The following is a 26,487-nucleotide window of genomic DNA, read 5'->3' as shown; positions in this document are numbered from 1 at the left end:
CCATTGGCTTGCTCATGGTCACACAGTGTCAGTAGTGGGATTTGAACCCACAACCTCACAGTTTGCAGTTCAAAGATTTAACCAAAGTCCAAAGCTTTTACGAATACCATACCAAATGGCATATAACACAGATATCTGCATTGCATTATGCACTGTAAACTTTAACACTAAAGTCTACATCTTAGACAGGTAGCACAGCTAGTTATATGCCATTTCAATAAAAGCAATACAATCATGGGGAAAAAAATTAGACTTTACCTGTTGTTTCTGTCTTATGTCACTCTTTTGTGAAACTTCTTTACACATGGTTTCAATAAATTCTCTTTCAATAGATGGGAAGTCATCAAAAGTGCTAGCATAGAAAATATTTTGATGATTTCCAGGGAATACAATCTTTCTCAGTTCCTCAATGTCTGCATTGGCAACTCCCACTGCCAGGACATGAATACCTGAAAACAAAATATTAATGTGCATTAATTTCATAACAAAAAAAACTCACTTATTTATAACAAAATCTTCAAAATAAAAAAGAAATGAAAATAATAAAGTAAGAAAAGATGTGTTTGAGGTTTGTTAAATTAAAATTGATAAATGAAAATTTTGAAATGACATTTGAAAACAGGTGTTTACATTTTTTGTCCTTGAAATATTTTAACACAAACAACACTGCAAATACAATCTTCAGCATCTGCAGAAAACAAGATAAAATTAAAAAATGACAAAATAACGTCCAGTGTTTATAAGAAATGTAATGATTTACTCCATTAGGGAGAAGTATATAATAAACAAGAATAATTGCATCAGATATTTTAAATGTTAAAATGTGTGTTTCAATTTAAATGTTAAACATCTAAATATTATCAGTTGTAACAGAAATTTGTCATTTTTCACTTGTTGCTAGATGTCCATTGAGAGCTAGATCTCTTGTAAATGTAAAAAAAAAAATGTAATTGTTTCCCTTGAAATAGTCTAAAATAGCACCAAAAAGGCTTATGTTTGCATGGTTCTAAGAGAGCTATGACCACTGGTAAAGAAATAAATGTCAAAAATATTATAATTTTTCCTATATTGCTGATTCACATTTTTGAAGTTTTGTGAAAAGGAGAAACTTTGACATCTACTATCCCATTACCACAAACTATACTCCAGGCAACAAAACACATACAGATAGCATGTAGAATCAGGCATCTAACAAACTGTTACCATGATTGCCAGCACCTAATAAATTATGTAATTGAAGCTTTAGTAAAGTGCGAATGAGTAAAGTTCACACCTATTCTGGACAGCCTAGGTCCAGCATATAGTGCATGACAGTACATCTTTAATTTGCTTTGATTTGAAAAGGTGATCTTATGGCTGAAAAGTTTGGTGACCACTGGTATGGAAGGTGTTTTAGATATATTTAATAATTGTTTTTCAGTAGGATTCTTATTACATTGTTTATTTCAAAGTATGTAAAAAAAGCAAAGCAAATACAGTACACCTGCATTGTGTAAAGATTTGAAAATGATAAAATAAAAAAGTAAACTCACCCAAGGCATGAGCTACACGGGCTGGTGGTGATACATCATCTTGGGCTTTACCATCAGTGATCAACACCAGCATATGAGGTACATTCTCTCTCATTCCAGCAGAGGGCTGAAAGCTCTCTTTCAGTATGTAACCAATTCCACGACCTACGAGTAGTTGGGCAGCAGCATTAAGTCCATCTTATAGCTTGTTATCTCATGAACAAAAATTTACTTTTTTGGTATACAGGTGTTAGCAGCTGATATTTTGCTTTACCTGTTTTTGTATTTCCTCCACCATACTTCACTCCTCTAATGGCTCTCAGTATTGAGTTTCTGTCATGGTACTGGTTTAAGGGAAATTCGGTGCGAGGTTCATCACTGTAATGAACCACAGCAATCTGAAATGCAATAAATTAGAGCACTTATCAGTCAGTGCATGGAAATGTCTTGGACTGTTCCTGTGAAAAATAAGCTGGAATTGAATCAATTATTTTTTTTAAGTAGATATACCTCATTGATGGGTAAATAAAAAAACATCTTATTTTTAGGAATTAAAAGAAACACTCTCAAAATAAGGCACAACTTCAGAAATATAAAACAAATGTAACTATTCTGTAAACTGGCCAAACTGTATCTTGTGTATTGGTGTCATATGAAGTAAAATGAGTAGAGTAATTGGGTGAGCTGCATCAAATAAATACAATTGTAAAAATTATTTTAACACTGTTAAACAATAAAATTAGATATCCAGTATTTTCCATTTAACTGTTTTTGGTCCTACTTTTTCTAACTTAGGGTTTCAGTCATACATAGACATAAGTCAGAAATCATCCCTGATTTGGATGCCCAACCTCATTCGGCTTCATCAGCATCAACATAATCTATCAATTTTATGAACCCACTTTTTCAGGCCTACCCAAGGAGCATTGAATGGAAGGTAGGAAAAAAACAGGACAAGATAAAAATGAATCTTTAAGCAAACTCTCACACAGACCTAATATGTAACAGTTTTATTGTTATTTAACACTCCATTTTAAAATGGCTCAAACTGAGACAATAAAAAACAAAGCTGTTACTCACTTCATAATGACAAACACACAATAAAAATACATTTCCAATCTCTTTTTTAAAAACTAGACTTTTCTAAGATAGTTGCTGATATGAAAAACTGCTAAATGCAGTGGCAACTAGTTTGTTTTACTCCAATCAACTTGTAAATTACATGAATTGCTATGCTTATTGTTTCTGCAATGTAGATTTGCTCAGTCAAGCAGTACTTAGCAGTTTGTTTGACTTTCATAAGAGATTAAAATGCTGTGTAATTTTGTGTGACAACTTGTACAAAAAGTCAAAGGTTATCCATAACTGTAAGTCTGTCATTTTTTTGCTGCTTGACTTCGAACACTTTAGTGTTCCTCAGGTGTGCCTCAAGGGTCAGTGTTGAAGCTGCTCGACTGGTGTTCTCTGTTCCTTATTTTACTTCCACTACTACACTGCTTTGGGCTCTTAACTGGCTTCTTGTTGCAGCAAGGATCCACTTCAAAACTTTTGTCTTGACTCATGGTTCTGCTCCTCAGTATCTCCAGTCTTTGGTCTCTCAATATGTCTCTTCAAGAAATTTCCATTCTGCCTCTGCCTGGCTGCTGTCTGTTCCTCCTCTTGCCTGACATACCAAGACTGGACAATGCTTCTCCATTCTTTCTCCACAGCTATGGAACGATATCCCTATGGATATCTGATCTGTACCCAATTCACTCATGTCTAGACAGTGCAGCTTTTCTTTAAATATTTTGGAACTGCTTGGGGTTCTTTCTACAAGATAGCAGCTGTTGTACAGACAAAGAGTTTAGTATACCGATTTTTGTGCTAGTGTAGCTGCAGGTGTAATTATGTAGAGGTACTATTCCATCTTGGACAGTTTATTTATCTTGTTCTTTGTTGCTTTTGATGTTTGTACCTTCTAATTATTCTAGTCTGGATTATAATGTTGTAAGGCACTTTGGATAAAGATGTCAGCTAAATAAATTTATAATAATAATAATAGTAATAATGGTTTGCTTTATTATAGGAGGAAATCAACACTCTGCTGTGATTTCTAGACCTAACTGCTTGACTTTTAGCCCTTGTCTCTTAGATGGGGTGGTTTGTCCACTTATTCACCAGCATACTATACATCTCCACAAACTTAAATCTACCTCTTCTTCTTGCTTTCTCCTTCTCTATTTTTCCTCATTTCGCTATTTTGCCTCTTTCCAGTAAAGTGCTTACCAAACCCTTCCTCCTGTGATGTTAAAGCCATACCCCCCAAGGTCTTAGATCAGTCCACCTTTAAAAGACCCAATTATGAACCCAAATGTTGATCTTGTGACCCAGAAGAGTAAATGGGAGTAATGTAAAAAGAGGGATGCATTCTAGTCATAAAATATTCTAATCATTGCTGTACATATTTAATAGTATGATTGGTAAGAAACAGGGACTCAGCTGGATCCAGCTCTTAATGTTGACTGACGTCTGTTAATTTTTTTAGACACTCCTCTATTACATTTCTTGCAAAAATAAGTCAAACATTGCAGACTAGATAGATTAAGGGAAAAAAATTAAGTTCAGGCTGACCTTAACCCTAAAATAAGGCAGGTTATAAATGAGTTAAGTACAGATTTTAAAAAATGGAAATGGAAAAAAATGTCATTAAAAATTGGTATGAAAACAATAAGAGCAAGAATATAGACACCCAAAGTATGGTTGGTAAATAAAATATTAGATTAGAAAACAGATGAACTTTAAACATTTGATTCTGTTATATTTGATGACAGTTCTTTATCAAGAGTAGAGTAAGAGACTGTAAGGAAGATAGAAGTTTGATTATAGGCTGATGACTTATTTTCAAGTATTGAAAAATATGACATGCCTGTGTTCCTTCTGATCCAATTTTTGGAAAATATGTCACCACTCTAAAGAGGAAGCTCTTTAATTTGTCAAAATTGTTAGAGCCAATGCTTGAGGACTCATCCACCAGGAAAATAATGTCAGCTTTCACCTTCCCACAGACTGCAAGAGAGCAAAAAGCTGTTACTGCAATGTGAAAAAAAAATCAATGTTTCTCATTTACTTGTTTTACCAATTACATAGAAAGTGTTACTAAAGGACTTTTATTATTCTTACACATTACAGGGCACATCTGAACATAAGAGTTCTTCAGCCGAAGAACACTTGAAAACCAGCAACCATGTCTCAAGTAACCACAAATTTTCAGTCTCCCTAGCAACTGGTTTCACTTGTTTAGCTCACTGCACAAAGGATGATTATTATATTTTGCAAAGCTTGAAGTGTAATCTTTGAAGCTTGTTAGTAAGGTAAATTGTTGTCTATAGGTGGAAGCATTTTTGTTTACCAGTTGTGAGAAGATGTCATCAGATTTTCTTGATTGCTTGTGATGGTTTATGTGTAATTAGACATTTTGCCTATTATTATTTCTGTGGCTGTGTGAATGCTGTGCAAAGACCAAAATAAAGGATACATCTGTAATTATTATCTGTGTTTAATTGTGGCTAATTAGTATTTGATATGTAAGACTTTCGTAATCAGATAACTTTAGAAGAAAGCCCTGCAATATATGAGGGCAAAGAAATTTGTCAATTTCCACAACAAAGAGGGCATTCAATTAAGCAAATTAAGTTCAATTACTTTGATGAAAAACAACAGCAAGTTATAAATAATGGCTATGAAATATAAAATATTTCCTTGCAAATGAGAGTTATTGCTCTAACAATTGTAGAAAATAATTAAGACTGTAAGCTGATTCCTAAGGATCATACAATTTTAAATGATTGTATGATTTTTAAACTAAAGGAATACTTTAGTCACTTAATAGGCTTGGCTTTGTAAAATTCAATTCAATTTAAACTTGATAAGAAGAATTATATTGAATTTTGAGTACCAAAATCATATATAAAAAATAATTCTAGAACCTTGCTGCCTTGAATAATCTTCCAGTTTTGGAGGATTTTCTTTACATACTAAAAATGTGACTTTGATTATCTCTATAAAAGTGAGTACAGGTATGCAGTAAATTTAAAAGTGTAAGCAGCCTTGTGATCTTCATTGTTAGAAAAGGCTCAGTCCTCCATAAAACTAAACATGAGACCGCATGTTAAAAATAAGAAGAAAAAGAGGAATGGATATCTACAGTTGGTGGAAGCCTGGTGGATGTCTATAAGTGGAAATAAGATTATGAACATAACCAGAAAATGCCATTGAAAGTTGGTAAATGTATTGGATTGAGGAATCACAAAAACAGTTAAACCAATAAATGCAAATAATTAATATTTGCTGTTGATACTCGAAAGGTGAACCAATAGAAAAATGCAACAATTCAGTGAAAACAAACGTAAAAAGTATGTTTTTGTTGTATCTGTGCAGAGTTTTCTGACTATACGAAAATGAGAAACCTGGTAGTAAATTGTGCAAATCAATAGTTTTCACTTAACAAGAACACACAGAGTTAGAAGGTCCAGGCAGTTGGAAAAATCCTGCTGTGGGCAAGAAATGTTGGTGTATGGGTGGCACATTCTTAAAGAGGAGCAGCTGTTGAAGTAGTTTAAGCTCATATTTCTACAAATGAAAAAAGGTTTTATCCACACTAGAAATGAAAGAAGATAAGAGACACAATGTTTTGACTGTAAAGCCTTCATCAAGATACACCTGATGAAGGCTATACAGTCAAAATGTCATGTCTCTTATGTTCCTTGGTTGTCAACATGGAAATAAAAAAAAAAATAAAAATAAATTATTTATATAAAAAAATTAAAGAAATAAAACATTAAAGGCTATTTCGTTTTTCTTTTGCAGATATTCACTGTCATGGCCCTTCAATAACTCCATCATTTCTACATATAAGTAGGTACATTTTTGGAATTATTAATATATCGTTCAAATCCACTGACTATCATAATCCATCCATCCATCCATCCATTTTCCAACCCGCTGAATCCGAACACAGGGACACGGGGGTCTGCTGGAGCCAATCCCAGCCAACACGGGGCACAAGGCAGGGAACCAATCCCGGGCAGGGTGCCAACCCACCGCAGGACACACACAAACACACCCACACACCAAGCACACACTAGGGCCAATTTAGAATCACCAATCCACCTAACCTGCATGTCTTTGGACTGTGGGAGGAAACCGGAGCACCCGGAGGAAACCCACGCAGACACGGGGAGAACATGCAAACTCCACGCAGGGAGGACCCGGGAAGCGAACCCGGGTCTCCTAACTGCGAGGCAGCAGCGCTACCACTGCGCCACCGTGCCGCCCTATCATAACTCAGCTTCCACAAATTAAAAAATAAAATTGGCATTATACATGCTGCCAAGTCTTTTTTATTTAAGCCAACAACAGGGGAGATCACACCACACAAATGAAAGTTGTGGTTAAACCCTGGCACAAAACTGTACAAAAAAGCCCACAACGTTTTACTGCACTGTCCTTTTCCAACAAGCTAGATATTAATATCTGGCTATACAAAATTGCTTGTAAAAGGCACAAAAAATATTGTGTAGAAAAAAATAAAAATAAAATACTGTGCATAATGCACTAGCAAAAAGCAACTTAAAGGTCAACAATTATTCAATAAAAAAGTCTCAGCAAAGTGGCATCTGGCTACCCCATGTGGATGTGGAAAGCTGATGGTCACACTTTTTGAACAGAAAGGAGGTGTGTGACAGTAGAGCTTGTATTAACATTTTATTTTCAACTGTACACTTTGCAGGTGGCACGGTGCTACAGTAGTAGTGTTGCTGCCTTGCAGTAAGGAGACCAAGGTCCACATCCTGGGTCCTCCCTGCATGGAGTCTACAAGTTCTCCCCATGTCCATGTGGGTTTCTCTGGGTTCTCCGGTTTCCTCCCACAGTCCAAAGACATGCAGGTTAGGTGAACTGGTGGTCCTAAATTGGCCCTAGTGTGTGCTTAGTGTAGTGTATGCATATGTGTGGCCCGGGTTGGGCTGGCACCCTGTCCAGGGTTTGTTCCGTTTCTTGCTCCTTATGCTAGATGGGTTTGGTTTCCAGCAGACCCCCACAACCCTGTTCAGGACAAAGCGGAATAGACAATGACTGACTGACTAACTTTACATATGGATAAAAATACCTACCTTATATATGGAGATGTGTCATTAGAACTCAACTAAAAACCAAATCGACATGTGTAGAAATATATTCATATATATTTTGTCACCCACATACATTTGGATGACAACTTCTGGGCTTATCAACTGGTAATTCCACCCAGAGTTGATGGCTGGTGCTCTCACTTATTGCCTCTCCTTTCCTTTTGTTAAATGCAATTTTTTCATACAGACATGCTTTTACCACAAAAGAAAGCCAGGAACCTGCTCCCAACTAAAACATACATGGTTCTGGTGTTGATGGCACTGATGTTGTGGTTGTACTAGTAGGTCTCATTGTAGTTGATTTTAATATGCTTGTTGCTTCAATAGTAGTAGGGACTTTTCGCTTGACAGTTGCTACAGCAGCACGTGTTACTAAGCTTGCATGAAGAGATGGCATTATTACTGATGGAGGAGGAGGAGTTGCTTTGGTGGATAAAACAGTTTCTTCTCCAGTGATCTTATTTGTTCCTACTGCAAAATAAAAGCAAACAGATCATATTATATTATTGTTCTTCGAGCTTACTTAAAATAAATCATGAAGTTACACTGAAAGCACATTTTCACCAAAGTCATCTGTCACAAATAATCTGAATTCCACTAGCCAAAATATATGTACATTACTGCCTTGAATAAACATATTATATTGTGTTTACACACCAACACATTGTTTAAAGATAAACTATTTATAAATAATCATCATTCTTGTCTAGCATTCATCTTAAATTATCTGCTGAATTCACCTTTACCTATTTAAGTTTAGGAACTATTGTAGGAAATTAATTAAGTAACTTTAACTTCATACTATTAAGATATGTATGACTGATGCATATAATAAGAACTAAAAAGATTTAAGAGTGGAGTCTTACATATTCGTTCACTTATTATTGTAGCAGGACCTTCAGTTTCTCCATACAGTGGACGAATTGTAAATATATATGTTCTACCAAACAAAAGATTTTCAACCCTGAAGGAAGTAACTGTTGATCCCAAAACCTCTGTTGAAGACTCAGATACTGGAAAAAACAGAAATATTAAAGGAAAAAGGTTTTGCCTTGTGCTTATCACGTTCTGTAGTTCAGAGATTATTTGACAGCTGCTGGGGTGGGAAAAACAAGAAGTACTGAGGTGTAACAGAGACAATTTGTGCTGTAGAATTGAATAGATGCCTACCAGCATATTCTGAAGTGAGGTTAAGCAGAGCCAACTTCTCTCTGACATTTAGTTGAGAAAACTTAATAATCCTCACTTTAAACAAGACAAGGTGGAAATTCTAACAAAAAGAGTCACATTCATTTACTGCATCTTGATGCAGCATGCATTATCAGACTGCTACAGGAGCACCATCTACTGGCTATAGTTGAATAAAGCATTAAACCCCAAAGCAAAAGCAGCAAAAACATGCTGAACTATGTCAGTTTCATGAACCTTCCAAAAACATATACAGTACATATAAGCTTATGCACTACACTTGTTCATGCAGTATTCCGCTTACCCTTGTGTTTCTTCCTTCTTTAACACTGGTTGTCATCACACGATAACCAATAAATTTAAAGTAATGGTAAACACTATAAATGCTACAGAGAATCTCGCTATACTGATCTGTAGGGGTGAAGAAGGAGCCGAGATAGAAGGCAAAGCTCTCGATTTACCAGTCAATCAACCTTCACCTAAGGTCATGAGCTTTGGTAATGACCAAAGAATGAGATTGTGGTTAAAAGCAGCCAAAATGAATGTTCTCTGTAGAGTGGATGGGCTCTTACTTTCAAATAGGGTTACTATCCAGGAGAGGCTTGAAATAGAGCAGCCGACCCTCTGCATCGAGAGGAGCCATGTGAGGTGAGGCTTTGGATAAGCGGTAGAAAATGATTGAATGAATGATTTTTTTATTTGGGCAAACTTTCCTTTACTGATAAAACTTAGAAAACAAATACATTCTAATTCAAACTTAACACTACTTTTTCTAACTCCATATTCATGTCTATCATTTTAGGAAGGGGTGTGAAGCTCATATAGGTGGGATTGCACAAACCTTTGGCCATAGAGTGTATCCCACTTTTTGAATAAGAACACAATCAGTCTATCCTGTTAAAAACTTTTTTTAATTATAGGATCAATGAGAACAGAGTCAATCCCAGAAACATTAAGAAAACAGCAAAACCCAACCCCAAAAGCAATGTCATTCAATCGGACGACACACACGTTTTGCACACACAGACCACCAATTCATTGTCATATCAACATCATATCTTTCAGCATTGCATGGGCTGAAGCCAACAATATCAAGTGCAAAACAGGAACTATCCCTGGAATTCATCCATCATAGGACACACTCATCTTAACTAATCAGGGTCAGTTTATAGTCACCATTTGACCTAGTCTGACTTTTTCAGGTAAACGTCCAAGCCACTATGCCATCAAGTGCCTTTATAAGGAAACATTAGAAAAAAAAAACTTACATTCATCAAAAACAAAAATATAATAGTGTATTAATAGATTTTAAAAAGTAATAAATAATCCCATCAAATATAAATAGCAGCCAAAAATCTGGACAGAACATTGATAGATATTATTAAACTATGATATTTCCCAAAATATACTGGACACCACAAAAACAATGAATCATGATTTGGTGGAATGCAACTGAGTTTTAAAGAAAATGAAGAAAATCAAATTGCATTGTTGAATACAGATAAGATACCGTATTTGTAGACAATGAATGACATTTACAGATAGGGAGTAAACCCTGAGGAACTGCAATGGATATAATAAGTGATGAAAGACTATGATATACATTATTGGACTCTGCAGTAGATTTTGACTCAAAGATGTCCTTAGTCCATTTAATGTGGGCATCATAAAGACTTAAATGCTCAATATTTTATACAAACGTACTTTTGTGGGAGCATTGGATATGCCTTTGAGTATATAAAAATAGCTTGCAAGTCTAAATAAATACACAAAATACCACTTTGTTTATTTCCAACAAAGTATCAGTCAAAGCAATAAAGCAGCAATTACATGTACTATATAGTATTATTTACCATGTTCAGCATTATTTTATATAACATAATTAGTGGTAAAACATTCCATTTTAAAAGATTGTTTAAACCTTATTCCCCCATCTGTTTTAAAGAGTCAGGGTCAATTTTGGCACCAACTCAAGTCTTTGACCCAGGTTTCTTTTCAAATTTCCCCTTTTTAAAGAAATAACTTCTTCCTGTCCTTTGCAAGGAGGTAACTTTAATGCCAACTACCTGCTAGGAGGTATTGCAATCTCTTGCAGACTATCCTTTGCTCCACCATTATGCTATATAAAAAGTCAGGAATTCTTAGCAAAGGTTGAGTCACCTACCAATTACATATTTAAAATATAATATTTGTGCTCTGTCTGAAGTAAAAAAGCAGATATCAAGAAAAGCACAGCCAGACGCTGAAAGAAAAACTGAAGTATAAAACATGAAAGAAATCAAAAACAAGAATTCAAAATTAAACTGAAAGTACCAAGACCAAAATATTGGCCAGAAATTGTTGGTGGAAAAACATGCAAAAATCCTAAATCCTTCAAGTATTTTTGAAATAACTACACATTTGACAAAGCTTTATATTAATATCCAAACATTTAGTGGTGTGCCACTGCATTGTGTAGGTATGGAGCAATGACCCCTGAGTTATATGACTGGCAGTGGAGATAGCAACCATAAACACTAGGGCCTCAGCCATGCAAAAGCACAAAATACTGGTGCCTGTTTTCCAAAATGCGAAACAAAATTAAAACATCACAAAACTAAAATAAAATAACATTAACATAATGAAATATTATTTAAATGTACAAAATAACCACAAAATCTGAATCAGGAAGGTCAAAAAACAACAGTATTATAATTAGGATATAATTTCCATAATATAGACTGTAACTTTGATATACAGTACATTTAGAGTCAGCTCTACCAAAAGGTAAATATAATTTACTTTAATTAGAAGCACATAATTTTTTTCCAGCATGGATTTCTATTGGTCTATCCATTTTTAACTCCCTTAGTCCAGTGCAGATTTGCAGTATGTGTCTATCCAACACAGATAAGTATCTAGATATTTTGATTAAAATTTGTATGCACTTTAGACACCCTAATAGCTGTTGACAAAACTACAATATTTTATTTGTAAGAATATGCTGAAGTTTACACATGGCCCAAAGACCTTTTCAGTCCATTTTCCTTCTTTCAAAAAAATTGGTTATTTACCTGAAATATGTCTCCAGGTTAACAAATATCCAGATGCAGTAGCAACTCTTGTCCAGTTTAAAAGAACAGTGCTGTCTGTCGTTTCTAAAACATGAAACTTATTCACTTTTGGCAAATCCACTGAAAAAAGATATTAAAATGCAGTATTAAATTACGAGTAAATTCTTAGTCATACAGTGTTTGTCATTCTGTATTAGCTAACAACAATAACATGATGTTTGGGATTCAAGTCTGGAGCAAAGCCAATGAAAAACCAAAACAAACTTTAAAATTCCTTTTTAATTCGTTTAAAAGGAATCATTAGTCTGACTTGTGCTCTGTAGGAAGCAGCTGAATGCTAATGATTAACAAATGAGTGATTTATCATCCTGGGGGGAAGAAATGGCATACTTTCTAGATACTTTTACATTTTAAAGTAAAAATGGATGCTTTTAAGATGAAGCATATCAAAAATACAGGTGAAAATAAAGGAGGCTATGCAGCTGTAAATATTTGGGAGTCAGTAAGCTGGAGCTTTCTTCTAAATGAAAAGGGGCACTTTAAGCCAAAGTATTAAACATTTTTCAATATTACTAACATTGCAACTTTTGGCACATGATTGGGTGGAATGGGTGAGCAAATGAAAAATTTCTCTCTGGAAATGGAGGGAGATCTTACTTGGATGTGACAAATTCATAACTATAACTGTAAAGATGCTTTTTTCAGGGATGGATTGGTGAACAACCAGGGTTTCTTCCTGCCTTGCTCCTGATGTACACGAGGATCTGTAACACTGGATGGGTTGAGCTGGCTCAGTAATGGATGAATAAATAGACACACATTACTTTTATGTTAATATTCTAATGGTATGCAGCCTCATTATGAAATAACAATTATACTATTTGTGTCATTTAAATTTGTTCTGTTTTCTTCTTTCTTCAGTACATACTGAAGATTCCTTCAGAATCAAAGAACTGTAGCAGTAAACTGGGATTCCATAACCAGTACATTATAAATGCCATAACATTGTGACAATTTAGGTAATTTAAGATTATATGAAAATAAGAACTTTAGCCAATGATAGGAGACCTTTTAGTCTATCAACTTCATTTGGTTATCTATTAGCTAAGCTGTCTTAGTTAAGTTGTTAATTTGATAGTCTTAGTTTAACATTGTCTACAGCATGTTTATTCAAATGAGTCACTACTCAGAATTAAGTGTTGGTATTTAACATTTGCCAGCATGTCTGTGGAACAAGGAAGCACAAGCTGCTGTACTTGCAGACAAACAACACACTGGTTGACCATTAGGATGGCATGGGGATAGCATCTTAATGTGGCTGTGATTACGCAACCTAAAGGCACTGTCCGAACCTCTATGTGCTCTGAAAAAAGATTTACATCTGAGACTTATTTCAAATTAAAGGTATGGTATACTCCTTGTGTGGTACAAAGCAAAACAGGAAATTGAAACATAAAAAAGTATAGATCAAGAAAAAAAAGTTTGCTAATACCTGGCCTTCTCAAAGACATCCAGGTATAGATGTCTAATAACTTCAAAATAACAAAAAACTGCTTGTCATAGGATGTACAGTTGAACAGAAGAGGCTTGATCTCTTTACAATACATCTTGACCACTGAAAGTATGTACCAATACGCATTATCAAAATTGTTGGGTATGTTTACAATAGGACTTTGAGTTTTCTGAATCACATTCCTGCAGCAGTAAAGACATTTTAACACTTATGGGGCACTGCTACAAGTTTAAACCTTCCTCTCCATCCTCGGATAAAAAAGCATCCACTCCTTATAAATCTCATTACTACAAGTCACTTTTCAAAGACCTTCCAGCTTAAAGTATAAATCAGCTACAAATTTCAAAATTCTAGATGCAAAGTTCAAATATCCAGCAAGATTTAAAAACACATTTTCACCTAGCATGTACTAAATTTCATTTAGGGCTTTTACAGCAAATCCTCATTACTCATTACACAGACCAAGCTATTATAAATTCATAAAAGAGATCTATCAGTTGTGTTGTCAACTTAGGGTTTTGCACCATCATCACCTGATGGAGGCGCTATGCAGCCACCTGCAGTGCTCAAGTAAAGGCTGTCAAAAAGACCCACTGCATGGAATCCTCTGGAACAAAGCCCGGAAACAACAAGGAACAACTTAAGTACATTTATGTTAGGTAGAATGCCCACCGAGGGGCTGGGTGGTCTTTTGAACTTGGAACCCCTGCAGATTTTGTTTTATCTCTAGCTTATCTGGAGCTTTTTATTATATTTTATTTTTTCTGTCCTCCCTGGTCATCTGACATTATAATCGTACTCATCTTTAGGGACTTAAAAAACTGCTATATATAAGGACTTTAACTTTCTACACATTATATATCTATTTTATGTAAGTCTGTTTTGAATTATTTTTGTTGCTTATTCATTATCCATCCATCCATCCATCCTCTTCCGCTTATCCGAGGTCGGGTCGCGGGGGCAGCAGCTTGAGCAGAGATGCCCAGACTTCCCTCTCCCCGGCCACTTCTAGCTCTTCCGGGAGAATCCCAAGGCATTCCCAGGCCAGCCTAGAGACGTAGTCCCTCCAGCGTGTCCTGGGTCTTCCCCGGGGCCTCCTCCCGGTTAGACGTACTCGGAACACCTCACCAGGGAGGCGTGCAGGAGGCATCCTGATCAGATGCCCAAGCCACCTCATCTGACTCCTCTCGATGCGGAGGAGCAGCGGCTCTACTCTGAGCCCCTCCCGGATGACTGAGCTTCTCACCCTATCTTTAAGGGAAAGCCCAGACACCCTGCGGAGGAAACTCATTTCAGCCGCTTGTATTCACGATCTCGTTCTTTTGGTCACTACCCATAGCTCATGACCATAGGTGAGGGTAGGAACATAGATCGACTGGTAAATTGAGAGCTTCGCCTTGTGGCTCAGCTCCTTTTTCACCACGACAGACCGATGCACAGCCCGCATTACTCCGGATGCCACACCAATCCGCCTGTCGATCTCACGCTACATTCTTCCCTCACTCGTGAACAAGACCCCGAGATACTTGAACTCCTCCACTTGGGGCAGGATCTCGCTACCAACCCTGAGAGGGCACTCCACCCATTTCCGGCTGAGGATCATGGTCTCGGATTTGGAGGTGCTGATTCCCATCCCAGCCGCTTCACACTCGGCTGCGAACCGATCCAGAGAGAGCTGAAGATCACGGCCTGATGAAGCAAACAGGACAACATCATCTGCGAAAAGCAGTGACTCAATCCTGAGTCCACCAAACCGGACCCCCTCAACGCCCTGGCTGCGCCTAGAAATTCTGTACCCCTCCTTTAACCGCCACCTTATCGTGGTGGAGGGGTTTGCGTGTCCCAATGATCCTAGGAGCTCTGTTGTCCAGGGCTTTATGCCCCTGGTAGGGTCACCCAAGGCAAACTGGTCCTAGGAGAGGGATGAGACAAAGAGCGGTTCAAACCTCCTATGATGAAAGAAAACTTTGGACGGCATTTTCCCTTGCCCGGACGCGGGTCACCGGGGCCCCCCTCTGGAGCCAGGCCTGGAGGTGGGGCTCGATGTCGAGCGCCTGGTGGCCGGGCCTGCACCCATGGGGCTCGGCCGGGCACAGCCCGAAGAGGCAACGTGGGTCCCCCTTCCCATGGGCTCACCACCTGAGGTGGCCGAAGGCAGGGACCTTGGAGGTCCGATCCTCGGCTACAGAAGCTGGCTTATTCATTATTATTTGTACCTAATTTTAATTTGTCTTACAACTATTTCTTTGACATTTTGTAAAGCCCTGAGCTACATCTTATGAATGAAAATGTGCTATACAGTACAAAAAATGTTGTTGTTGTAATTTCTTTGGTAAGGCTGGGTTGGCTAATTAGAGGTGATTTTGCAAAAAAAGCTAATTCACTTCATTCATTGTCAATATTCATTTCTGAGTGTCATAGACACCTTTAAAATGGAAACACAGGAACCTTTCAAGTGAATATTTACACATATCTGCAAAGAGAAGGATAATATGATTACATGCTGTTACATATTTTTTAATATTAAGTAAAAATGGCCAACAATTAACCTGCACAGACCTAATATCAAGCACCCCGTTTTGTCCTTCATTAACCAGCGTTCACATTTCTGTACCTAGTAGATAGATTACAGGGATCTCAAGACATGTACTGATTGGTGTACATTAATTAGAAAACTTAGTTATTTAATCATGTTGCAACAAAGGGTAGCACATGTAACAGTGGACTACACCTTGTATTAATTCTGAAAAATCCCACTCTGTTTTGATGAAGTATGCATTTCTAGAATATGCAGTTAGTATAACGATCATCTCATTAACAAGTGCCATAAAAAATTGCACAATAAACTCTGAAGATGGACTGGAGTGATGGTTCCTTGTTGCTAGAGAACAAGTGTTATATTTTAACTTAAAGGGCTTTGTAGTATATGACGTAGGCACTGTCACACACGTGCGCATGGGAGGCAGCTATAGGGCTGGAGTAAGGGCAGTTCTGAATCATACCAGGATGTGGTAGAGTGCACTGACTCTTTTTCTCCCTTGCCTGCAGACCATTCACTGGAGATTCCACCTGGCCCTCTTGACGTCACTTCCGGGACTGAGCCTATAGAAGAAGACTTTCCTGAGCCTGACCTCTTTGACCTCACTTCCTGTCTTCCCCTTTAAAAGCTTCCACCTTTCCCCTATTCCCTCAGTTCTGTTTTGGACTCGGTTTTGTGCACAGCAGTGCTATCATTTAAACGTCTATTTGCAGCCAGGAAACCAATTATACGGGTGGCTGCCCCAAACCTTGCTATGGCTCTTTGTGGAGTTTGTGACACCACCTACAGTATATGTCTTTGTTAGGTAGGTGAGATAAACAGGATAAGTTTGATTGTTTAATGATTTTATCAAATGTTAGCATTTCATCAACTTTCTCTGCTGCCCTCTAATCTATGATTATTAGTAGAACCCTCACCAACTCATAAAGTAAAGTGAACATTTATTATATGTGTAAGAGCCAGTATTAGAAAGTTAATGCTAAATTCACATAAGTGTCTGCTTAATTTCAATAGAATATCAGTTTCTCATAGTTACTTAGATTATGGTATAATCTTTTACCCCCTGTAAGTTAGCATGAAATAGAATGTTCTTAGCTATTCCTGTAAAAACAGAGTGCTAAGTCAATTAGGAAGTAGTCTCACTGCTAGCATGGGTGTTAGGTTAGTTTACAAGCTAGCAAGCCCGCGATTCTCGAAAGAATCGCAAATCCAAGAATGGCAATCACTTTCTGTTCCCTCCGATATTTGGAGGGATGAAATATCATGGAGGGTGGGTGCATCCTGGGAAAGTTAATTTAATTAAATAAACATAATTTTACTAAAGCGGTTTCTTTTTGGAGCTGTGACTCATCTGGTTCTGGTGTTTCAAAAGCGCGTTGTAGACGCCTTCATTTATTGTTTTTATCCATGCAGTCTCTTTTTTGTTTTTCTATGGCTGTGTCGTCAGCGAGAAGTCGTTTGCTGACGGCGGCGGATTCGCGTGCTGAAGTGACCAATGGCGGCGGATCCGGGCATGGAGGGCCACATTACTAAACGAACGTGGTATATGCGGTGGTGTGGGTGGTCGCGTTTGGGTGGCTGTACAACCTTGCGTGCACGCTTTATCTCAGGTTTAGTTTACAGGTCGTAGCCATGGTAAAGTTTTCATTTAATTAAATAAACCTATTTGTACTAAAGCGGTTTCTTTGTGTGGGCGCCTTCGTTCATTGTTTTTATCCATATGGGCTCGTTTACAGGTCCTAGCCATACGGGCTCGTGTTTGTGTTACTAATCGTTGAGCTCCTTCCATTTGGAGCCATGCCTCCTTTGCCTCTGCTGTGTCAGAAGCGCGTTTTGGGCGCGCTCGTTCATTGTGTTTATCCATACGGGCTCGTTTTGTATTTCCGTTAGTTGAGCTCTTTCATTGTGGAGCCGTGACATCTTTGCTTCTGGTGTGTCTGAAGCGCGTTGTAGGAGCCTCCGTGTATTGTTTTTATCCATGCGGTCTCGTCTTTGTTGTCTGGAGCCGTGACTTCTTTGCGTGTGGTGTTTTTGAAACGCGTTGTAGGAGCCTCCGTTTATTGTTTTTATCTATGCGGTCTCGTCTTTGTTGTTCTGCGGCTGTGTCGTTAGGTAGACGTCGTTTACTGTTAGGAATCATAATTGAACATGCCACACAGACTGCTGGCACAGTGGATTAGAGCAAGTTTAGTTTACAGGTTGTGTTGTTTGGGCGCCACCTACTGACTCTGGGAAGCCGCTGCGTTTGACTCTGGGGCGCCGGGGCGCAGTGCGCATGCGCTTCGGTGCATCCGCTGTGCATAAATTAAACTGTCATTTAGTAATATAGATTGTACATTGATATACTGTTTTTTTTTTTTTGTTGATAGCACTTACTGTTCTACAGGTAATATGATTGCATGACCAAACTTAGTGAAACTTGAAACAAGATAAGTAAACCCTAAACAGAACTTTCTTTAAACAAGAACTTTTCTTTTCTTTGTAATATCAATTTTTTTCTCTATTTTGTGTAAACCGTTTTGCGTTGAATTTTACTAAAACTTTTAAAACGAACATATTAGGATTGTGGAATTCTTTGAACATGTGTCACACTATTGCCTGAACTATTCTATGAAGTAAATTAAAAGCTGAAGAACTTTGGAATTTTCGACAAACACAGCTTCAATATGTGCACTACTATGCTGTTATTGCTAATTTTTTACATCACCCGGCAGCCTTTGTTAAAAGCAGAAAAATAAAGTTCAAATGTACCTTACCACAAATATATTTGAAGGCTATTCACCAGGCTACTAGATGAACCAACAAAGTACAGTACTAAAATCTAGCTGAAGCATTAGAAATGTTAATTTATTATATTCTGAAATTATTTGTAATTTAATATGCATTTTAAAATAAGAATTGTTTTTCTTTCCATGGTCATAGTGACTTGTCGAGACCAGCCTCAAGTAATTACTAGTATTGATTACTTTCAACACAAATAACAGAAACATGTACTTTAAGAAAAGTAAAACTGAATAGATGTATAGATGGATAGATGGATGGATGGATGGATAGACCCTGTGGCAGAAACATACTTCTATATTATAAAAATATGATTGCCATAGATGAGTGAAGTTCTTTCAGTCTGCACATTCTTTGTCAGGTTTCAGCCAATGTTGTCATTTGAATTTAATGATGGTTTAAAATGAAATATTACATTCCTTGAATGTGCATTCACTTTACTGTAATGAGGGGAATAATTTTGTATCTTAAAGTGCCGAAGTGTAAGAAGAACTCTAAGAAGTACTGAAGTAACTAGACCAATTACAACATAAGCATTCTAGAATTAGCTCCAGGATAAAGCATTATTTTACATTATAATCTCTTTATGATTCATAACACACAGTCCTTAGTTTAAATAATCAAATGTATTAAACTTCCAGTGGCATTTATGTTTTTTCTTTCTGTACCGTCCTAGTGCAGGAAAGCAGCGTTTTTAATTTCGGCACAAACCTCAACCCCCTACATTTTTTTACTAAGTAGTTGAATGTATCATTAAAGGTGCTGGGACAGCCAGCTTACAATAAAATCAAGATAAAAACAAAATTCGGTATGACCCCAACCCCATCCTGCCCCTGAAATGCAGACAACTTTACATTGGCCTGAAAGACAAATAGTATCATTTACAAACCATGGAATCTAATATACTGTATCTCAATGTAGATCTTTTATAATATATGAGGTGTGACAAATTAATTCCTGGAATGGCCATGTAGCATTGCCCTTGTGCCTCAAATTTAAAAAAAAAAAACAAATTTCTGAAAAACACATGCATGTCACGCTCACAATTCAAAACCATGGTTGTGAGCTTTTTTGGCCATGTTTTCCACTGCAAGCTTTGCTTCTGGGTCATACTGGGCTATTGTACTATTTTGTACTATTAGCATAAAATAAATACCTATATATCCAAAACAGCAGAGAGACCACAAAACCAGACCAGTTTATATCTCAGGATTCCTACATGCGTAGAAACTAGTATAAAATAGGGCACTCTATGAATAGAGAAATGCACATACATATATACATACACTCATACTGTACATACTAACCCTCACCTATTCTATTTCTCTTCTCGGTAATCAAATGTGGCACTTGGTGCCACGGCCCACCTGTCAAGTTGTTTTGCCTGCATAAGGTAAAGTCATCCCTGATGGAGGATCGCAGGAATCGTGGGAAAGAGGGGTCCTTTCATTGGATTGGCTGGCCCAGCACTGTTTCAGCCGTGGAATGGCCAAATGGGGGAGGCCACTTGATGGTTGAGGTCTCGAGGACTCTAAATATATCCAAATCTTATTATGTGATATGGGTGGTACGGTGGCGCAGTTGCCTCGCAGTTGGGAGACCTGGGGACCTGGGTTCGCTTCCCGGGTCCTCCCTGCATGGAGTTTGCATGTTCTCCCCGTGGGTTTCCTCTGGGCACTCTGGTTTCCTCCCACAGTCCAAAGACAAGCTGGTTAGGTGGATTGGTGATTCTAAATTGGCCCTAGTGTGTGCTTGGTGTGTGGGTGGGTGTGTTTGTGTGTGTCCTGCGGTGGGTTGGCACCCTGCCCGGGATTGGTTCCTGCCTTGTGCCCTGTGTTGACTGGGATTGGCTCCAGCAGACCCCCATGACCCTGTGTTCGGATTCAGCAGGTTGGAAAATGGATGGATGGATTATGTGATATCATCTACTGTTAAATTCTGCTCCGTACTTCTAAAATTTTTATTTTTATACTGTATTGAGGATTTGTTCTGTTCTGTGTATTGTATTATATTGACCCCCTTCTTTTGACACCCACTGCATGCCCAACCTACCTGGAAAGGGGTCTCTCTTTGAACTACCTTTCCCAAGGTTTCTTCCATTTTTCCCTGCAAGTTTTTTTTGGGAGTTTTTCCTTGTCTTCTTAGAGAGTCAAGGCTGGGGGGCTGTCAAGAGGCAGGGCCTGTTAAAGTCCACTGCGGCACTTCTTGTGTGATTTTGGGCTATACAAAAATAAATTGTATTGTATACATGCACACATACATACATAAGTACATGTAGTATGCTGTACAGTATATTGTATGTTTCATTGCAGTATTACTTGGTTATGTGTGAATAAGTATGACCCTGCTTATGCCCTGCATATGCACACACAAAGACCTGGTATAAGCGTATCAAAAAGAAGGTGATAAAACAGTACATGAATCCAAGTTCATTTCTAGGTCTTAGATTTGAATATAGAATTGCCTATACACTACTGTAGTTATTATATAGCACTTTCCCTTGGAATTGTCAGCCATAGTGTGCTCACTAGACAGTTAGGATTTGAGCCACTAATGTGCACCCTTACCTAAAGTGCAGTTTCCCCCAAGACTATACTATGCACAGACTATCTACCAAACCTGTGTGACTGCATTTCTGCTTACCACACTTGAAGACTGTCAGCCATGGTATGCACATTATTATCAAACTTGTTTTAGTAATTTATGCTCATCTTCACGATTAGTGTTAAATACATTTCCATTCCATGATTTAAGAATCCCAAATATCTCTTATAATAGCACATTGTTTTAAATTGGAAAATGGGTGCTATTTTCCCTGTTTGTGCTTTTGTACTTGCACTAAACAAACTGCTAATGTGGTAAATTCATTTGCCCATTCTTCTTCTCGGCAGCATGGTGGCACAGTGGTAGTTCTGCTGCCTCGCAGTAAGGAGACTCCACCCTGTGTGGAGTTTGCATGTTCTTTCCGTGTCTGCGTGGGTTTCCTCCGGGTGCTCCAGTTTCCTCCCATAGTCCAAAGACATGCTGATTAGGTGCATTGGTGATCCTAAATTGTCCCTAGTGTGTGCTTGGTGTGTGGGTGTATGTGCATGTCCTGTGGTGGGCTGGCGCCCTGCCCGAGATTTGTTCCTACCTTGCGCCCTGTGTTGGCTGGGATTGGCTCCAACAGACCCCTGTGACCCTGTGTTAGGATATAGCGGGTTGGATAATGGATGGATTCTTCTTCTCATTTTAAAAAACATTTTTAAGAAATTGCTTGTTTTCATTTTAATTCTTCTATTTCTTTTTTTTAACTCCCCACATTCCTTTCTCATCGCTTGGGCCTTCAAGTCCAATTCAAATAATGCTGTTAGCTGGAACCATCCCAGTTATTTTGCAGCTTTCTGCTCCTTTTTCTTCCAACTTCCTAATTCTAGCTTTAATACCACAATTTGCACTTTTTGGGGAGTCATCTAGGATACTAATGCTGGCCAGGCTGTTAAGACAGAATATTTACTGAGTAACTCAGGAGTTCATAGACTAGCGCACGACAACTCTAGAATTCGGCTGGTCCCTCCTTTGCCTTCATTAATATGTGAGGTTGCTTTCCTTAACAAGTTATTCATTATAGCCAGTATTCCAGCTATAATCCAGCCAACTATGCCAAGTATAATAATGTGGAAAATACTTTGAGTTTTACACTGATTCTAAATCTTAGGTGCTTTGCTATGAGGGAAAATATAAATCCAATTAATTATTAATTGTAGTTATAGTTTTCTTTACTTCTTTAAATATATGGCTACACTTGCATATTAAAGCATTACATCAAAAATTAAATCAGCACTACATTTTATTTGTCTATAAGTGTACTTGAAAAAGTATTCTCCGTTATTGGGGATGGAGTCAAGTATTATCTACTTTGCAAAGGTGTTTTTCAGAAATTGCTCACATTTAACAGTGACAGTGCAAGATTATTGCCAAATGTCAGAATAATCAGATGTCACTGTTTTATGTGAGTCTAACTATTTTAATGCAAACAGGTTTATCTTACATACAAATGGTTGCTTAATGCAAAATAACTAACTAATTAAGGCCACAGGCAGTAATCTGGTAATTTTAAAAGTTTTGACCATTGCAAATGGAAGCTTACAAGGCAGATGGTCAGCAAGAAATATATTGTAAAGGTTAACTGGTCTTAATTGAGGGTCAAACAGATGAGTAAAACAAAGAGAACTAACGGGTGTATTTTCTGTAACTGGCAAATGAAAGCTAATGGTCAATAAAATTACTGAATAAAAATAATTCTAATTACTAACTGCTCAACAGAAATTGTCTGTTAATAGTTAATAAAAGCTAACATGCAATGTCTCAATGGAAGATGATGTAATGTCAACAGGCATTCTTAAATGAAGTGGTCAATTAGTTAGTTTTAAGGGTATAAAATATGATGGTTTAGTCACTTATTTTTATCTCATCCTATGGATGGGATAGAAAACATCCTCTGTGCCTATTAAAATACCCCCAACTCCACTGAAGTAGATGAAGACAATCACCAGGGACCCCACATTTGCATTGTTTTCTTCCAAGAGCTTCCTTCAACTGATTATTTTTGGAAATGCAAGCCAAAATTATAAATTGCAAGCTAAGTGAATACTTGTTTAGTCTTATTTTTACATGTTTTAATATTAATACTGCATTTAATATATAGACTCTGAGGAGGGATAATACAATTGTCAGTAGGGCTGCATTCCATACTAAAAGAATATATTCCAAAAGAGTATGTACCCCCTGTTGGATATGAGCCATATCGGCTTTTGAGTGCAAAACTTACATATTCTTAACCTTTTAAGTCAAACTTACTGATGATTTAAAAACTAAAGATGAGTGGCTACTTCAGTGACATTTCCACTGTTGTGATCATTAGGAAGCTACAACTTCAATAACCATAAAATTCTAAAATAAATAGTCTTAATGGTAAGATAAGACAAAATTAGTGAAACATATTCAATTTCTATATAAGGTGAAAAAGTCTGGAAATTTTTGGATTGGCATAATAAAGACAGATGTTATCAGTGAATGGCTGAAATTAATACCTGGACACAATTTTACATACACTAAATTGTGTACACAGGATACAAAGAACATTCATTTTTTCTAAGGTTATTAAACAATGATTAAAAAATCATGTTACTCTAACATAACAAAATTGTTCATAAATGTAAGAATACTATAGATGCCTAACAATACATTTGATGTAGTAATGAGAAACTGAAACTTGACATCATCACAGTGTATATCAACAACTAAACTTGAATACACCAACTCCATCCTGTATACAGATCTTTAAACTTGGTTTTTATTTTTTTGTGTTTGAATAAAGTATGTCTGTTTTTACAGTATGTATGTAAATATATCATAGTTTTCTTTATTTTCCTGTACATGTTATATATTTGTAAATACTCAGAATCATTCTGATCATGTCTTTTAATGAAAAACTCTAAATATGTATAAATTGAAATTAAAATTAGAACAGAAAAAGAAGAATTCAAAAATGGTGTTTGATTACCATTTCCATTACCATACTCACATGTTCTGGCATTTAAAAGAACTGGACTTGACTCACGACCTCTTGCCACAGAAGATACTTGAATAGTGTAAGCAGAACTTTCATGGAGGTCCGATATTGTAAAGAAAGTTGAATCACTGGACACAAGAGAACTTTTCTTTGTACCTCCTAAAAATTTCAGTTAAGATTATTGGTAAAGTTCTTTTGTTACATCATCTTTATATATAAATGCAAATAAAAACTAAAATTAAAGAATTCATCATCATTTTTAGAAGACAGAGTGAAGACAGTGCCTAATTTTAAATGCTTGGGCACCCACATATCTAAAGACCACATGTGGACAACTAACACCACCTCTCTGATGAAGAACACATAAAAGTAGATCTACTTTGCTAAGGACACTGAAGAATTCTAATGTGTCTGAATGGCTTCTTTTGTCTTTTTATCATTGCCACATAGAAACATACTCACTTATAATTACTTGGTGTGGTATGACAGTTGTTCTGTGGCTGATAAGCAGACTATTCAGTAAGTGATCAAATCAACCCAGAAAATCATTAACACACACATTAGGCCATAAATATCATTGAGGACTTGTCTCACTCTGACCATCATCTTTTTACTTTGCTACCTTCCAGAAAGTGCTAGAGATCTATTAAGACCTGCACCTCCAAGCTCCTGGACAGTGTTTACCCCACTGCATTCAAAATATTGAACTCTGCATTGCTGAGATCTTGATCTTTTTGACACCTTCAAACACAAAGTGACACAAATGTATATACATACTCTGACACTGCTTTCACTGTTCTTACATTAAAGTACAAAAATGATGACAGTAACATTTAACTATGTGAAATTTGCAATAATGATTAATCTTTTTATATGTGCATATATCTGTTAAGCATGCAAAAACAACAAAAGACTAATTATTGTGCTCCTGCATTAGATTAGTCATGCTTAAACTTTTAAAATTATACTTTACTATTTTCAATGTCAAAATCCTACCATGGAATGGGGCCCAAGTAATTCTATATCCAGAAACTCCAGCTGTTTTCTTCCAAGAAAGTTTGAAGCTGTCCACTCCAATGTCAATGACCTTTAAATCCTTCACACTTTGAATTGTTTCTATATCTTTTGTTGAAGCTTAATAATAAAGGTTTAAACATATAAGAGAAAAAGATTAGTCATCTGTTTAATGAATTATCCTAGCCTAACTTTTTGAAAGTTTATACTGAGAAAGAGTATACCAAAAAATAAAAATGAAACTGAAAAAATAATTCTAGGAAATAATGTAGACTTTTTAAATTTCAAATCTCTCTCATTATTAGCTTAATTTCAATGCTGGCAACAGTAAAAAAATGATGATGATGACATAGTTACAGGGAGTTCATTAAGATTTTTTTTATGTCAAGAAAATTACATTTAACTTTTTTAATGCAACATCCTTCCCTGTTTCTTACATCATATCAAAAGTTTCTTAATAAATCTAAGAAATGAGTTTTCAATTGCAGATTACAGCGACGTCTGCAGTGTCATCAGAATGATTTTGTTGGAAGACACTTGCTGTTTTTACCATTTCCAAACCTTCATATCTATGAATATTTTAGTTTTTAGAAAGTTATTCTAATTTTCTTCCTGCTGACTGCAAAAATTAGATTACAGCACTGAATGTGCTACTATATACAGTACTGAAGGAAAACAGAGCTTTTTATATTACATCTAGATTAAGTAATGCAGAATACATTCAAAGCTTCCCGCTCAGGTTCATTCAGTCCTGGCTAACAATATAGCATTGTCAAAACCAGCATAAAATGAAAAAAATACACACACAGAAATGTTTTTAAGTTTTTCCAGGAATCCAATAGACCCAATCACTAGCATGAGGGTAACAACTATGTGGAAGCTGTTAAGAAGAGTCTGCATAACTGAATTTGTATATTCAAGGAGAGCACCTACCCAAAGAAATTAAATTCCTAATGGACACAAAACTATAGCACAACAAGAAAGTTTTCAGAAAAAAAAATCTAAATATAGAAAAGCAACAAGAAATTCAAAAAAGAAAAAATGGTTTATAAACTGAGCTGACAATCATAACAAGCTTCCAGATATCATTTTTGAAGGAGTGAAAAATGGCCACTGTGACATCAAGTGCTAATACACTCACTCATGATTACCACACACTGTCTG

At 36.8% G+C, this 26,487-nt stretch overlaps 1 protein-coding gene across 1 annotated transcript in view; it reads right to left on the bottom strand.

The window, feature by feature from the left end:
* col7a1l (collagen type VII alpha 1-like) overlaps positions 1 to 26,487 on the bottom strand; it is a 548,766-nt gene that overhangs the window by 320,060 nt on the left and 202,219 nt on the right. Inside the window, exons 17-25 of the mRNA XM_051929632.1 lie at positions 25,306 to 25,443; positions 24,322 to 24,468; positions 11,923 to 12,042; positions 8,548 to 8,694; positions 7,922 to 8,152; positions 4,420 to 4,559; positions 1,786 to 1,909; positions 1,533 to 1,676; positions 259 to 449 (exon numbers count right to left, since the gene is read on the bottom strand). Coding sequence (XP_051785592.1) covers positions 259 to 449; positions 1,533 to 1,676; positions 1,786 to 1,909; positions 4,420 to 4,559; positions 7,922 to 8,152; positions 8,548 to 8,694; positions 11,923 to 12,042; positions 24,322 to 24,468; positions 25,306 to 25,443 — 1,382 coding nt within the window. The remainder of the gene's footprint in view (positions 1 to 258; positions 450 to 1,532; positions 1,677 to 1,785; positions 1,910 to 4,419; positions 4,560 to 7,921; positions 8,153 to 8,547; positions 8,695 to 11,922; positions 12,043 to 24,321; positions 24,469 to 25,305; positions 25,444 to 26,487) is intronic.

The sequence above is a fragment of the Erpetoichthys calabaricus genome, chromosome 1, assembly GCF_900747795.2.
Source record: "Erpetoichthys calabaricus chromosome 1, fErpCal1.3, whole genome shotgun sequence".
Classification (NCBI taxonomy): Eukaryota; Metazoa; Chordata; class Cladistia; order Polypteriformes; family Polypteridae; genus Erpetoichthys; species Erpetoichthys calabaricus.
The sequence above is the reverse complement of the archived record's forward strand: the minus strand, read 5'-3'. Positions and strand labels throughout refer to the sequence as shown.